Source organism: Oreochromis niloticus, linkage group LG11, assembly GCF_001858045.2.
Source record: "Oreochromis niloticus isolate F11D_XX linkage group LG11, O_niloticus_UMD_NMBU, whole genome shotgun sequence".
Lineage (NCBI taxonomy): Eukaryota > Metazoa > Chordata > Actinopteri > Cichliformes > Cichlidae > Oreochromis > Oreochromis niloticus.
Window position 1 is genome coordinate 8,091,802 of NC_031976.2, and position 13,662 is coordinate 8,105,463.

General features: G+C 38.9%; 1 protein-coding gene across 2 annotated transcripts in view; it reads left to right on the top strand.

Annotated features, from left to right (window-relative positions):
* Positions 1-13,662, top strand: part of mtbp (MDM2 binding protein) — a 32,364-nt gene that overhangs the window by 1,599 nt on the left and 17,103 nt on the right. For both annotated transcript variants that reach the window (XM_005450525.4, XM_005450526.3), the window contains exons 4-8: positions 179-321; positions 444-502; positions 1,323-1,467; positions 3,093-3,207; positions 7,219-7,323. In XM_005450525.4, coding sequence (XP_005450582.1) covers positions 179-321; positions 444-502; positions 1,323-1,467; positions 3,093-3,207; positions 7,219-7,323 — 567 coding nt within the window. The remainder of the gene's footprint in view (positions 1-178; positions 322-443; positions 503-1,322; positions 1,468-3,092; positions 3,208-7,218; positions 7,324-13,662) is intronic.

The window sequence follows — 13,662 nt, forward strand, 5'->3', positions numbered from 1 at the left end:
CAATGGCAAGTTAGGAATTGGTACAGAATGCCTTTATTAAAACTGCAAAAGCACTTTATGCTTCATACTTAACCACATTGACACACATTTGACAAGGAACAAATGCAGACCTTTCAAACTGTTAAGTTGTAAATAAAGAATTCTGTATTTAGTTTAGTAATTGTCTCTTGTTTGGCAGTTTTGCACCTCTAAATGGGAAGAGTTGAGCCTTCACAGATGTGACAGTGAGGAGGAGAAACCCACTGCTTTGGAAGCTTGTTTGGGCTCTCTGAAGAACCAGGAGGCTCCGGACCAAAAGGCTGATGAGCTGACACTGACAGAGTGAGATGATAATAATGATAATGTCTGCAGTTATTGTCCGTAACAGGGATTTGCTCCATCTATCCATTCAAGAATCTGCATGACAGTGACATGTCAGCTCATCTGTTCTCAACTTTTAACAGGCTGATGGAGGAGGCTGCAGAAGGACTGCATGTGCTGTCAGACAAGCTTCCACCTCCAGGTACTGTTATCCAGTTCACATTGGTCACTTTCTTTTTATACTTTATATAGTTATATATCTTTCGCCTTATAATTTGCTTGCAGTTTTGAAGGTGCTAACTTGGATCTTATAAGGCTTTTACTTAAAAAATAAAAATAAAAATCTCGTTTGAAGATGTTTAATCCACAATGCTTCCACACAGCACTTCTCAGGTGGTTTCGATGATTACCTTTAGAGCGCAGTTCGCCACTTAAGTTTCTTCCATTCTGCATTAAGAAGAAGAACAATGATTGGCTTGTTTTACTGATGGGAAAAAAGAACAAGAAGTTTGCTGCACAAAATAATTTCTCATGGGGCGATTGTGTCTTAGCCAAATCAAGGAATTAAAACTTCTTTGCTGAGGCTGAACTCCTCGACTTTCTTAAAAGAGTGCTGTCGAATTTTAAGCAGTTAGATTCTGAAAATCCGCCTGCTGCAACCTTGTGGAAAAGGTTGCCTGCTGTACTGCATAAATATGTGCTCACCACTGCTCTGACTTCTTTGCAAATCTCCCTCGTGAAGTGTTTTCTTTTTTGTTTGTTTTTTTTAAGAGAAGGTTTTTTGGCACACAGTCTCCGCAGGAGTTCAGAAACAGTTACCCTCTAACTTTAGTTACCCCGAGGAGCCAGAGTCACTACAATTCTTGAAATTTGGATTTGATAACAAGCGATTCTGCCTACTTTTTAAAAGCTCACGACTTGCCTTGATACATCCTACCAAGAGATGGATGTGGAAAAAGAAAAGATAAATAAATAAAAGAAGGAAACACAGTGTCCTTTTCTTTCCTATTTTTTTCAATCAGGTAAAGCCTTGCTGGATGTGCTGGTGCTGGGCTCTGCTGAGCAGTCCCCTCCTGTTAAAGACCTGCTGCCTCTGCTGGGAGCCGTCAAGCACATGTCTTCCTGGCATGCTGCAAAGATCAGTGTCATCACACAGCACACACCTGGGTGAGAAGATGGAAAAATACCCATGCATTACACTCTATTCTTACTGAAGAATGCCAAATAGGGCTTCACTTAAACTCTTTAACAGCAATCCAACCTATGAAAAAGGGGCTTTTTTGTAATGTCCTTTAATTCTTAGATTTTATTTTGTAACTTTGAAAGGAGCCTTGTTTTTACTGTAGGAAACTTTTCAAATAGTGCTATTTGTGAACTTAAGAGCTGGAAAAAAAAAGAAAAGTTTCACCTCTCATCCAAGAGGCTTCTTCAGTTCTAAAAACAAAAGGTGGAGAGTCCCAGGGATTTAATCCCTAGTACAGGTTTTCCACTCAGAAGGAGGTCGTTGGGCCCACTGTTGATTATGTGTGTCATTCCACGAGCCAAGGTGTGACAAAAGGTGTAGGCCATTATCATTACTTGGGGTTATAGATGAAATCAGTGTGAGTACTTGGCCCATCTTATGATGTGACTTGTTGAGGTCACTTAAAGTGAGGTGTGAGTGGAGGTTAATACTGCGTTGTAGGTGGCAGACAGTTGATGGCTTCTTTCACTCCTCCCAAACCATTGGTCTTCCCGGTCCAGTATGTCAACGTTGGCATCATCCAAAGAGTGACATTCATCTTTTAGCTGCAGATGTACTGTCGAGGTGACTCTCCTGTGTTGTGCCATGTGTTTGCGGAGTGGCTGTTTTGGTTTTCTAATGTAGAGGTCTGAGTGCTCCTCACCGCACAGCACAGCGTGCACTCAGACACTCAGTGTCTGAGTTTTTTCCTTGTGATGAACCAGTTTTTGTCTAAGTGTGGCTGAGACTAAAGTGCACTGAGATGCTGCAGTTGGAGAAAATTCTACTGTTTCCTGTAATAAACTTGGTAAATAAGGGATGACAATGTTGTTCCATCAGTCATCGCCTTTCTCCCTAGTTAATGCCTGATCTTCTTTCCTGTGTATCTTTGGTAATTTGATGAAAGCCCAGTTGGGATAACCACATGTTTTAAGAGCTTTATTTACATGTGTCCTCCTCCTCTTTCCATCTCTTAGAGGGAATGTTGGTAGGGTGTGGTGTAGGGTCCTGCTCAACCCAAGTTTGTGTTTCAGTGGGTGATGGGAGTCGATGAGTATGCATGAGAGGGTTTCCAGTGACTTAAAGAAGTCCAGTTTTTTTTTCTTCATTTTTAAGCTCTTAAGACAACCATGACCTGGATGACTGGGAATGTACACAAACCCATTATTAGTGAAATCCTCCTAGCTCACCACTAGGGGGAGTTAGATGGATAAATAAGAGAAGTGACTTGAAGTAATGGATGGGTACACATGGATGAACATTTCTGCAGAAGCACTCTTAATGATAAAAGCAACAAATTAACTTTGGCAACATGAAGACAGATAATCTCAGGAGATGCCAGAATGACCTTTTTCACCCCCCAACATAAGGCATCAAAACACCACCTACCTGATAAGAACTAGACATCTTAAATGTGACAGGCTTATTGGTATAACGTGAATGTACGATTAACAGTTGCAGAACTGTTGTAGGCAATAAGAAAACCTGACACATGGGCTTGCATATCGCTGTCTAACAGAGAATAAAAGTTACTCAGACTCATTAAGCGATTCTTGTTTTCGTCATTCAGATGGCAGAAAATGGCGTCCTCCATCAGCGCCGCTTTGGTCAAGCTGGCTGACTTGGACAGCTGTATCGACTCCAAAGAAATGTGGAGGGGAAGCCTGCTTATCAGAGAGAAGAAGGTAAGGGTTGCTGGGGTAACTTCTGGAGATGGTGCACATTTTCAGACACTCTCTCCAGCAAGATGCTCATTGTGACCACTGATGTACTTGGATGTGCACAGGACAGTTGTGTGAATGGGGTGAATGTTTTAAACAAAAGAACAGAAGAAACACTGAATAAATATCAAATTGCTGTTATTATCAACTTCTTGAAATTGCAGGACACTGCCTCACCACAGTCAGAATTTGGAAAAGTGAAGCTATTTAACAAAGCACAGCTCCAAAAAAATTGGTCACACTTCTCACTTGGTGATCAAAGTTTGAGACGGAAATGGATTTAAGCAAAAATTTTAACTTTAATTTACATCACATATTCCATAAACTCTGTAACTCAGTAATAGAGGTTTTTGGTTAAAGAAAACCCCAAACAAACAAAAAAACATTGTAATTTTTACTGCAGCAGCTGCATAGCAGGTCTTTATAACTCGGGGGGTCCAAAAGGGCCAGCTTACTATTGAGACGGAGGATTTTAAGAAAGATTTTGTGGATGCTGTAAACCTCAGCTGTTTGTCAGTTACAGGAAAGTGGAGACCTCTAGGAAAGTGCGTCTGTGGGTGCTGTTGTGCTTACCAAAGAGAAGACTGTGAAGTCTTGTGTCTGTATACACATGCTAGGATGTAATTGTTCCAAACTTAGCAATGTGGGTGTAATTGATGGTTTCAAAGGAGCAATGAAGGAAAAGAAGCTGTTTGGTAGGTACAGGCTGTTGAGGGACTGAACATCTTTTGTTTTAACCACTGTGTATGTGAGACTTTGTGTGTCTGTGTGTGCAATTTCTGGACAAAAACTGTTGTGGGCCGGAGAAAAAGCTGTGTCCTTTTGAACTTACCAGCTTGCTTGTCCTGGGCTTTTTATTACGAACACATCCTCCTCTGTCACATCAAACCTCTGCATGTCCTCCTTCACAACATCCATGAACCTCCTCTGAGGGCTTCCTCTTTTCTTCCTGCTGGACAGCTCCATCTCCAGCATCCTTTGTCCAATATATCCACTATCCCTGCTCTGCACAAATGCTAAACATCTCTGCCTCACATCATGCTGAATGAATCTGGAAAATTACTGGAGGTCATTAAAGGGTCATGGGAAAAGGCACTGTCCTGTTGGCATTGACCTGGCAGAGCTGAAGTAGCTGGTACCAGTTCAGCCCAGCTTGGCCCACTTTGACCCATTAAACCCCCCTCCTATCAAGTTTTTTTTTTTTTTTTTTTGTAAATTTTACTGGGTCATGAAGTTTATTGAAGCCAAGTGTTAAAGAAGATCACTGGTCTGTTGCTGATACTGAGTACTGTACACAGTATAGTACTGTTCTATGTTAAAATATTTTTAAAAGGTGATGCAAATAAGGAATTAATAAACATAAATTATAGCTTTATGGTGCAGTTTGTCAAGTTACTTTTGGCTGTCATATTCTTGACATTTTCCTTTCTCCTTGTCATGCTCATACAGTAGCAACTTGCTACTCAGAAGGTAGGCCCACCATAATGCACACCTTACTTTATGATCCTTTTGACTTTTTAACTGCACCTGTCATTTAACTGAACATCATGTCGTTTCAGAAAGACTTGAAAGTAGCAGTTGAGACCATAAACACATCAGCAGAGTGTTTATGGAGGTCATAAATTGAGTGATATAAAGTGTATAAAGAAGCGACTAGCTGGCCATTAGAAAGAAAGCAGACTGAGATTCGATGGGGAAGAACTTCAACATCAATTTGATCAACTCTGCAGTGCTGTTGTGAAATAGAACAGGTTCCTCCAGTCTGGGCCAATAATCTCATGAATAGCATTTTAAAGAGTGAAGGTTATTGTAGCATCGCATTGATGCTAATTATTCTGAAACAAGGGTTTTACAGTCATGTAGATGTGTGTTTAGGTGTCCTCACATTTGCTTGTTTCCATGCATTTCCTGCTTACCTACAAAGTAACTGTGTTTTGGCGTCAAAGTAACCAGGCTGAGGTGATGTGACAGCATTTTTTTTTTTTTGTTCCTACTCTGGAGATTACTTCAGGCACACTTGTTTTTTTTTTGTCTTTAAGTGAAAACTCTGGCAGGTGCAGTAGTTTTGCTTTCTCTGGACTGAATTTGCCAATTTTGTGCTGTTCTTTCATGGCCCTCTGGGGAGAATCAGCAATCTGTTTCACTGTGAGGTTTCCTTGCATGTCTGATACTGATGGTGTTTTTTTTAAATTTTTTATTTTGGAAATCTGGCTGAGACTTTCAGGTCCTATTTTATGATTTTAAACACTGATCAGCTGAAAATATAGATCTTAGCTTTCTTGAAACGGCTCAAAGTAGCGTCTTTGTGCTTTAGTATGTGTGGGGGGTTTTGTTTTGTTTTGTTTTTAATATTATAAAAAGAGTGCAGGGTTGGTGACGGGCACAAGTCTGGTATTTCTGAGATAGGGACTTTTTTTTAAAAGAACTAAACTGTATTTTTTAGTTTCTATTTTTTCATTACTGTATATTTTTCAGTTTGGACCTTAATATTCGGAAAACTCTGCTTCTAGTCTTTAAGTGAAAATATTAAAAACAGAAAAAACAAAATTGAAAATGATTTATATAGCCTTTAAAAAATGACATCTCTCATCTAGACCCACTACTATAGACTGTATGTAAAAGCTGGACACGGACACTGGGACATCGACCATGGTTCAGTGAAGCGATTTTGCTGTCGCCATCTTGGTATTTTCAAACTGCACGTGACAAGTAAGAGGCAGATCTGAGAATCTGAGGAACACAACGCAGGCTTACCCTGAAGAAGCTCCTTTATCAGCTTTGTTAACTCTAGTGGGAGCCATCTTTCATAAAGGGAACATTATCTTGTCCACTTTATAAAAGAAAGAAGTTACCAAGGCTTCAGTCACATGGGCCAAGGGACCCATTGGTGACCCCCTGACAGCCACTGATTGCTATGGAAGAAATATGAATGACCTGACTGGTATATGAGTGCGAGTGGTTGCTGGAGGATGGCAGTTCTAGATGAAAGCGGGTTGTAAGGATGTATTAGGTTCTGCACTGAAAACCTCCTTGTGTTTGCTTTCATTGCTACCATTACCGTGGTCATTCATCATTTGCATTCAAAATTCTGCCTTTCGAAACTTGTCGGTGGTAGTGGTAAGGCACAGTTTTCAGTTTAGAGGTGACTGTTCTCTATTTCCTGTGGGCAACCAAGGACATTTGCAATCTCAAGGACATTTTTTGGGGCACCAACTGATTTCACCCAGAGTCATACAGCAGCCTCCAGGAACCACTGGCCAAACAGTCATGGAATAAACAATTAAATAAATAACTTTGCTAAGGTGATCACAGAACAATCTCTTGGACTGTGTAATGGACTGGGAGTCCCATAACCTTTTATATACCCAGACTTTCAATTTTTTTTTTTTTTTTTTTTATTTAATTGAAACCAGAGGACTTAGAAAGAATGCAGGTTTGGGGCACTTCTGCATTGCCCTCACTTTTAAGACCAGGAAGCTTTGACTATCTTTTGTGTACAGTCTGTGACCCTAACAGTAAAGTGTATAGACACTGTATGTTAGATTATCAACCAATGTGCTCCAAGTATGGTGTTCTAAGGCAAGCTCGCAGCGTCTCCTTCACTAAAGTGACCTTTTCTGAGTTGCTGCTCTCTGAACGAGTGAGTTCAACAGACACTCAGTAAAAGCTGAAAGGTTTGGAGAAGCCAAACAAAGGAAAATTCCCAAAAGAATAAACCCTTCTCTGAGAGCAACCAACACCATTTTACTCCCATTTGATACAGTTATTATGTCTCTATATGTGTTTGTGTACACGTAACTCCAAAGGGCAGAGCTATGCCGAGTTATTTTTGAGGTATTATTCGGACAAACACTGAAGCTGTAGGATTTGTTAAAATGCGCTGATGCCAAACCGTTTGCATTTCTCTGTTGTAGGTTGTACAATGTTTCTAACTGCATTTACACTGACTGTGTCATGTATTATTTTTCTCCTCAGTGTGTGTCGGAACTCCGCTTTGATGGGTTTTCTCTGCATCAGATATCAGAGTCTGGTCTTTTGGAAGCTCCACACATGACCACTGACCACAAACTGCAGTCTGAGGTGAGCTCTGACTCCTAAGTTTCATTGGACCTTTTGTTGAATTTAACTTGAAATGACCTCAAACCAAACTTTGGAAGCAGTTCAGTTAATCAAAACAAGGCTATCCTCTGGTGCTCAAGTTTTTGACAGCCAGCTCAGTAATCAGTTAACTATTTTCTCTGACTTTGTTATCCAGAAAGTCAAATTAGTCCTTGTTGTGTCCTCCAACAAAGATTTAATGCCCAGCTTGCGAGCAGCTGCTCACAGCAGCAGTCTTCTGCCAGAGTGCTGTAGGGTGTGCACTTGATCCAAACTTTGTCAGTGAGAACATCTTATATTGAGAATTGTAATTCGGCTTGAGAAAAGACTACTCTCTGTGTGTGTTTGTACAAACTTCAGGGTAAAGTTTTGGCAGAGCAGATAATAGCCCAGTTTGTATAACTGTAGAGCCAGTCTTGCTTTCAAGCTGTCCAGTAGAACGAACCCCCCACTGTCTATTTCCAAATGAGAAGCGTCACGTCCTGGTTGCCCTTTATTCACACTGTGCAACCTGTGACAGATGATCCATCAGTCAGATAAATCAAATGTATTTTATAAGCCAAATTATTGCCAACCTTTTATGTCCGTTATGACCTTGCCACCAGAAAATGACACAGAAATAAAGATTTATCATCTCATCGAGGCAGGCCAGTGGTGAAGGCTTCTTCCATGGGAAATCCTTTTCCTGCTTTGCAGTCTGATTTTTTTAAAATATATCATTTGTAAGAGAGTATTTTTAATGGAGTTATATCACTCGGCACTCACTCTCTGGAACTGAGAAGCTGTTACTGAGCTGTCAGCTCATCTTGATGTCTCCATCCACTCAGTTAATGCCTGTGTGTCAGAACTGTTGATTGTACATGACAGATATGAGTTCATGCCAAAACCTTAAACTGGTATTCACATAAATATCATGTTTGTGTTCTCTGACAATATATTTAACTCAGTGTTTACAGAACTCTTAATTTTATTAATATACTATTATTCTTAACAATATTATCAGTAAATGTTAATAAGCCACATGTATAAACTGCAGTCTATATACAACGTCTGCTTCCAGCTCACTGTTATCAGAAATGACAAAAAGCGTAGACTTGTTTTTCATATACAGTCGAATATAATGGATAGAAAATAAAACTGGGAATCTTTTGGCATTTTTTTAGCCTCATTAGCAGCATGCAGCACACAGTGTGATGGTAAAAATCTCCAGAACTATCTAATGGATTGCCATTTGGACATTCCTGGTCTGCTTGGAAAGACCCACTGTGATGATCCTGCTTTAAATAGCTGGGCGCTGCACACCCACCGGCCAAAGGTTGCATACTTGTCACAAACTTTGCAAAATAATAAGAAAAGAGGAAAATGCAGGCAGAGAGTAAGATATCAGCAGAAGGGATGATTAGAAGGGATGCTGATAGGAGTAACTTTTTTTCAAATAAATATATACATATGTTTATTTAATGTGGAATCCAGTGTAGTATACCTTTTTAATTTAGGTAGTCTTGGTTTTGACCATATTTGTGAAGCTAAAAAAATTCATACCAGCCGGTGCCATACTGTGTATCAGCTAAAAATCTCGGATGAGTTTGATTGTCAGTGACCCCGACCTCAAGGTCAAGGTCAAAGAACAACTTTTCTGAAAATCTTGTGAATGCAATAACTTGAGAACGAAGCGGCATAGGAGGTTCAAATTGATACCATAGGTACAGTTGGGTCCATAAATATTTGGACTGAGACAACCTTTTTTAATTTTCTGGTAGAGGTTGATCTTGGTTTCATCTGTCCAAAAATGTTTTTCCAGAACTGTGATGGCTTTTTTTTTCTTTTAGCAATGTCCAATCTAGCGTTTCTATTCTTGAGGCTTATGAGTGGCTTGCAACTTGCAATGAACCCTCTGTATTTACTTTCATGCAATCTTCTCTTTATGCTAGACTAGGATATGGACACGCCCACCTCCTGGAGAGTGTTGTTCATTCTGTTTGTGCAGTTTAAGGATGGCTTATTTCACCTGCTCCTTTGACTGCATGCTCTCTGTTCACAGCAGAGCCTTCCAAATGCAAGCACCACACCTCAAATCAAATCCATGCATTTTATCTGATTAATTGATAATGACATAATGAAGGAATTGCCCACACCTGCCCATGAAATAGCCTTTGAGTCAACTGTCCAATTTCATTTGGTCCCTTTTAAAGAGAGGGTGGCACATCTTAAGGAACTGAAACTCCTAAGCCCTTCATCCAAATTGTAATGTGGATACCCTCAAATAAAAGCTGACAGTCTACACATTATGTCTATGTCCATAATTGGAATATGTTTCAATAAAGAGGTAAAAACAAAAACAGTGTCCAAATATATATGGACCTAACTGTATGTCTACAAAAAATCTTGGCCTACAGGTTTTCTGAAAATCTTGTGAATATAATAACTTGAAAACAGAGTTATCTTGGATTAACAAATTGATACCGCAGATGAATCTACTAAACCTCTCACACGAGTTTAGAAAACAACAATTTATAATAGTTACATTAATCTACCCGATTTCGTGGTAAGAACAGGTGTGTTTGAAGCTTCCTACTCATACCAAAAAAGTACTTTGGAGTCCATTATTGCACATAAACTGATCTGAACTGGATCCCGTATGCCAAGAACCGTCATCTACTTCATCACAAAAGAGAATACTGAAGAAATAAAAGCATTTCTCCAGCATCAAAAAGATGTCACACTTACAAACAGCCGGGCCTTTTGGGATAAATAAAACATGTCTAAAAATTTTCTGGATGCATATGCAATATTTAGTAGCTCATCTGGTTCATCACTCTAGAAACTCAGCTTTCAGTGTCATATGCATGGCATATAAGATAAAAGCTAACATGTTATCGAGTTGAGGAGAATATTAGTCCCAAACCCCTTTGGTCATAAAGGAAAGTCCAACTCTAGTTCTTACTATAATAATGGCAATCACAGAAAGTGGCAGTATTCTCAGTGGTTTATATTTATGATGGTTTTATTATTTCTTATTCCTGGTTCTTACTCAGCCATTTGCCTTTAAATTAATCTGGTGAATAAAGTCACTAAGGCTCATACCCTATTAAGATCTACTGAGACCTGGGAATTATGTGTTATACAACTTGTATTTACAGGGGATTTGTGCCAGTGCGTCAGCCACCAACACCAGTTGTGCCTTTTGGAGTTTTATTTATCTCTAAGAGCAGAACTGTAATGTGATGAACTTTCAACTTTCACTAACATTTAGAATCTGAGAACTCATCGATTAGCTGATAATGTCTATACTTACACAATCGGAGTACCTTTAACATTCATTGGATTAGCAATAAAGACAATTTCAAAGTTTTCTACTTGTTAAAGAAAAAATAGTCTTGTTTTAATGAGTCCTAACATTATAATATTACAATACATGTTCTGTGTTATACATGTATAATATCTGTAACCACTGTCTGCTATGTGAGTTTGTGTTTGGCACCAGATACTATGTGTGTTGTTGTGTTCACTTATTGTTCAGTTAAAGCAGAGTTTGAGAGTTTGTCTGTGCATGCTGCTTATTTATGCGTCTATGGAGAATGAGACGGGGAGTGTATGTGAATGTGTGTGGGTTTCATCAGATCTCTATACAGAGAAGCAGATGGCAGTGATTGTTTTGGCACACAATTAAAAAAAGCAGCTCTGAGGACAGCAAAACTATCACATCTCCACACTGCTGGGATAAATGACTGTGCAGCAACTTGTACTCAGACAAACACACACTAAACTAGGTTCAGACAGAAACTATTAGTTAGACCTCCTCACTGTCAGGAGTAAGTGACATTATAATTACTAGCACTCAGTGAACGGGGAGGCCACAGAATTGACTTTTCATTTTCTTGATACCAGCCCTCATGTAACTGAAACTATAACGTCAAACACACATTTGAATGAACAGTCAAAAAAGACACACTTAAGGTGTTGTTGAATGGAAAGGGAGTCCCCTTAGTGGAACATTAATATTTTTGCAATTATCATTAACTTTAAAAATATTGTTGAACAAAATGTAATATTACCATTATCATAGACTAAAAGGTAGACTTTTTGCCTACTGTATATTCTGGATGTTTCTGGGTAGAGAGCAGCAATAATCTAAGTAATTGCAAATCTATTTCACTCATTTCAAACAACATGGAAGTAAATGCACCAAAACCATTTCTATTCTGTAAGTGTATCATCCAGGGAGCTGTACTGTATATCAGGAAAAATGCTATTAGTGAATTTTCTCAGGCATTTCCGTCTGCCCTACAGCATATTAAAATAACAACTTTTAATCTCTTTAAGTGACATTTTAAAGAGAGAATCAACCCTGTTTGTCAAGACAGGGAAAGGGCTTCACATTGCATTGTCTTTGGGGTTTTAAAGTATTCAAACATTCAGACCTTTAGACTTTGCTCACTCCCACACAGTTTATCCTGCAGTGAAAGTTGGCTGGTAAGTGGTGGGGACCTCCTTTGAGTTTTTGCCAGTAACAAACAAGCAGGAGCACTTTTTGATGGCTAATGTACTAAAGTTTTACAGTAGACATTTTGCTTTTTGTTACCTCTTCATCTTATTTTAGTGATTTGATATATATTTGCTGTACAAACTTATTGAACCAGCAGGAAAATTTCAAAGATTTATTTATATCCAAGAGGTGTTTATGCCATGTCAGCGTATGTCAGGAAACAACCTTATACTTCCTCCTCCCACCACTTTTGAACTGCTTGTTGACAGTCTTTATGCACGGGTGTTATTTGAATAGTGGTTACTGATGTGAATACAGTGAGTGGGTGAGTGATATTTTATGGAAAAAAGATCTAATGTTAGAAGTCAGTCACCCAACCACAAAGTCATACACACGGGGGTTCCACTAGTTATGCCCATATCTAGTCTCTGTTTAAAGGATTGAATATTCTCAAGCTTCAGATGAGGCGTTTTTCTCCGAAGCTGTTGAGAAGTTGTGGGTTGGATAGCCTCTTTCTTTCTCAACAGCACTGCTTGTTTTCCTTGAAGAGCGGAAAAAGCTACATCATTACATTTAGCAGCACCTAACTGAGAATTTGCATGAATCAGTTTCCCATACATCTGATAAAGGTGTAGGTTCAGTCACAGCGATTGTATCTCTATGTTTTGTCTAAATTGTTGCTAAATATATGATTAGTCATTGTTAGGCAGTGAAGGAGTCTTTGCCTTCACAAAAACCTGTTATAGCTCAGAACAGAGCTGTCTAATGAACAATAGAGCTGATTAACATGACTTAGGATTTGTCCATGGGACTAGAATTAAAGCGCAACAGTCAGACAAAATCAGATTTATAGTAATGATGTTCAACGTCATTTTGTGACTGCTGAAGCGTGCAGTCGTAAACTCTTACAAAGTGTGCTTTTAAGTGAACATAATGAGGACAGTTGAATATTGGAGGTCTTAATAATCTCTCTTCAGGTCACTGCGTTAGTCAGAGGCTTGACTGAACTGAACAAGGGATTTATAAATGTTTCCAGCTTTCTTAAGCTCTAATTTTGACCCAAGATCATGTAAATCTTCATTTAGTTTAGACTTTAAAAAGTCTGACATTCAATAAATTATGAGACTGAATTTCACTGGAATTGGCAATCGGGGTTTATAAACAAGAGATGTCATGTCAGGATTGTGCTCAAAGTCAGTCTTTGCACATTAATCATGACAAAACCTAAAAGTGTATCAAGGTCACTCCTCACTTCTAGCAAGATATGTCATTGATAGAACAAAGGCAGTGGACAGGTGTTAGTGTTGTTTTTTCTTTATGTTTATGGAAGTCTAGGGGAATTTTGCTTGGAAAATGTTTAAGGATTTTTTTTTTATATGAGGGATATGTGATGGATTAAACCAGAGGTGTCAAACATAAAGCCCGGTTGCCATAATTGGCCTGGCAACAACTGGACAGCGTTGGAAAATTTAAAGGAGTAGACAGATTTTGATCTTTTAACTGTATTTTCATTGATTTTGGTGCTTTTCCCATTGATAAAGTCCCCCACCACATTTCCAGTCATATTACACCAAAGTACAAGGACATTTTTTGTGAATTAAAGAAAACTTTATACTTTAAATTTAAAATTACAGGACAGGCTGAGCAATGATCTACCAGAAACTTTTCTACATGTTTATCATGTAATTTCACTGGTCTAGCCCACTTCACATCAGAGTGAGCTGTATGTGGCCCACAGTGTAAAATGAGTTTGACATTGCTTATTTAAATGGAGTTGAAGGCTGTACTGTGTGAAAAATATGATCTATTTTAATCATGTTGTCTTTTCTGTTTCT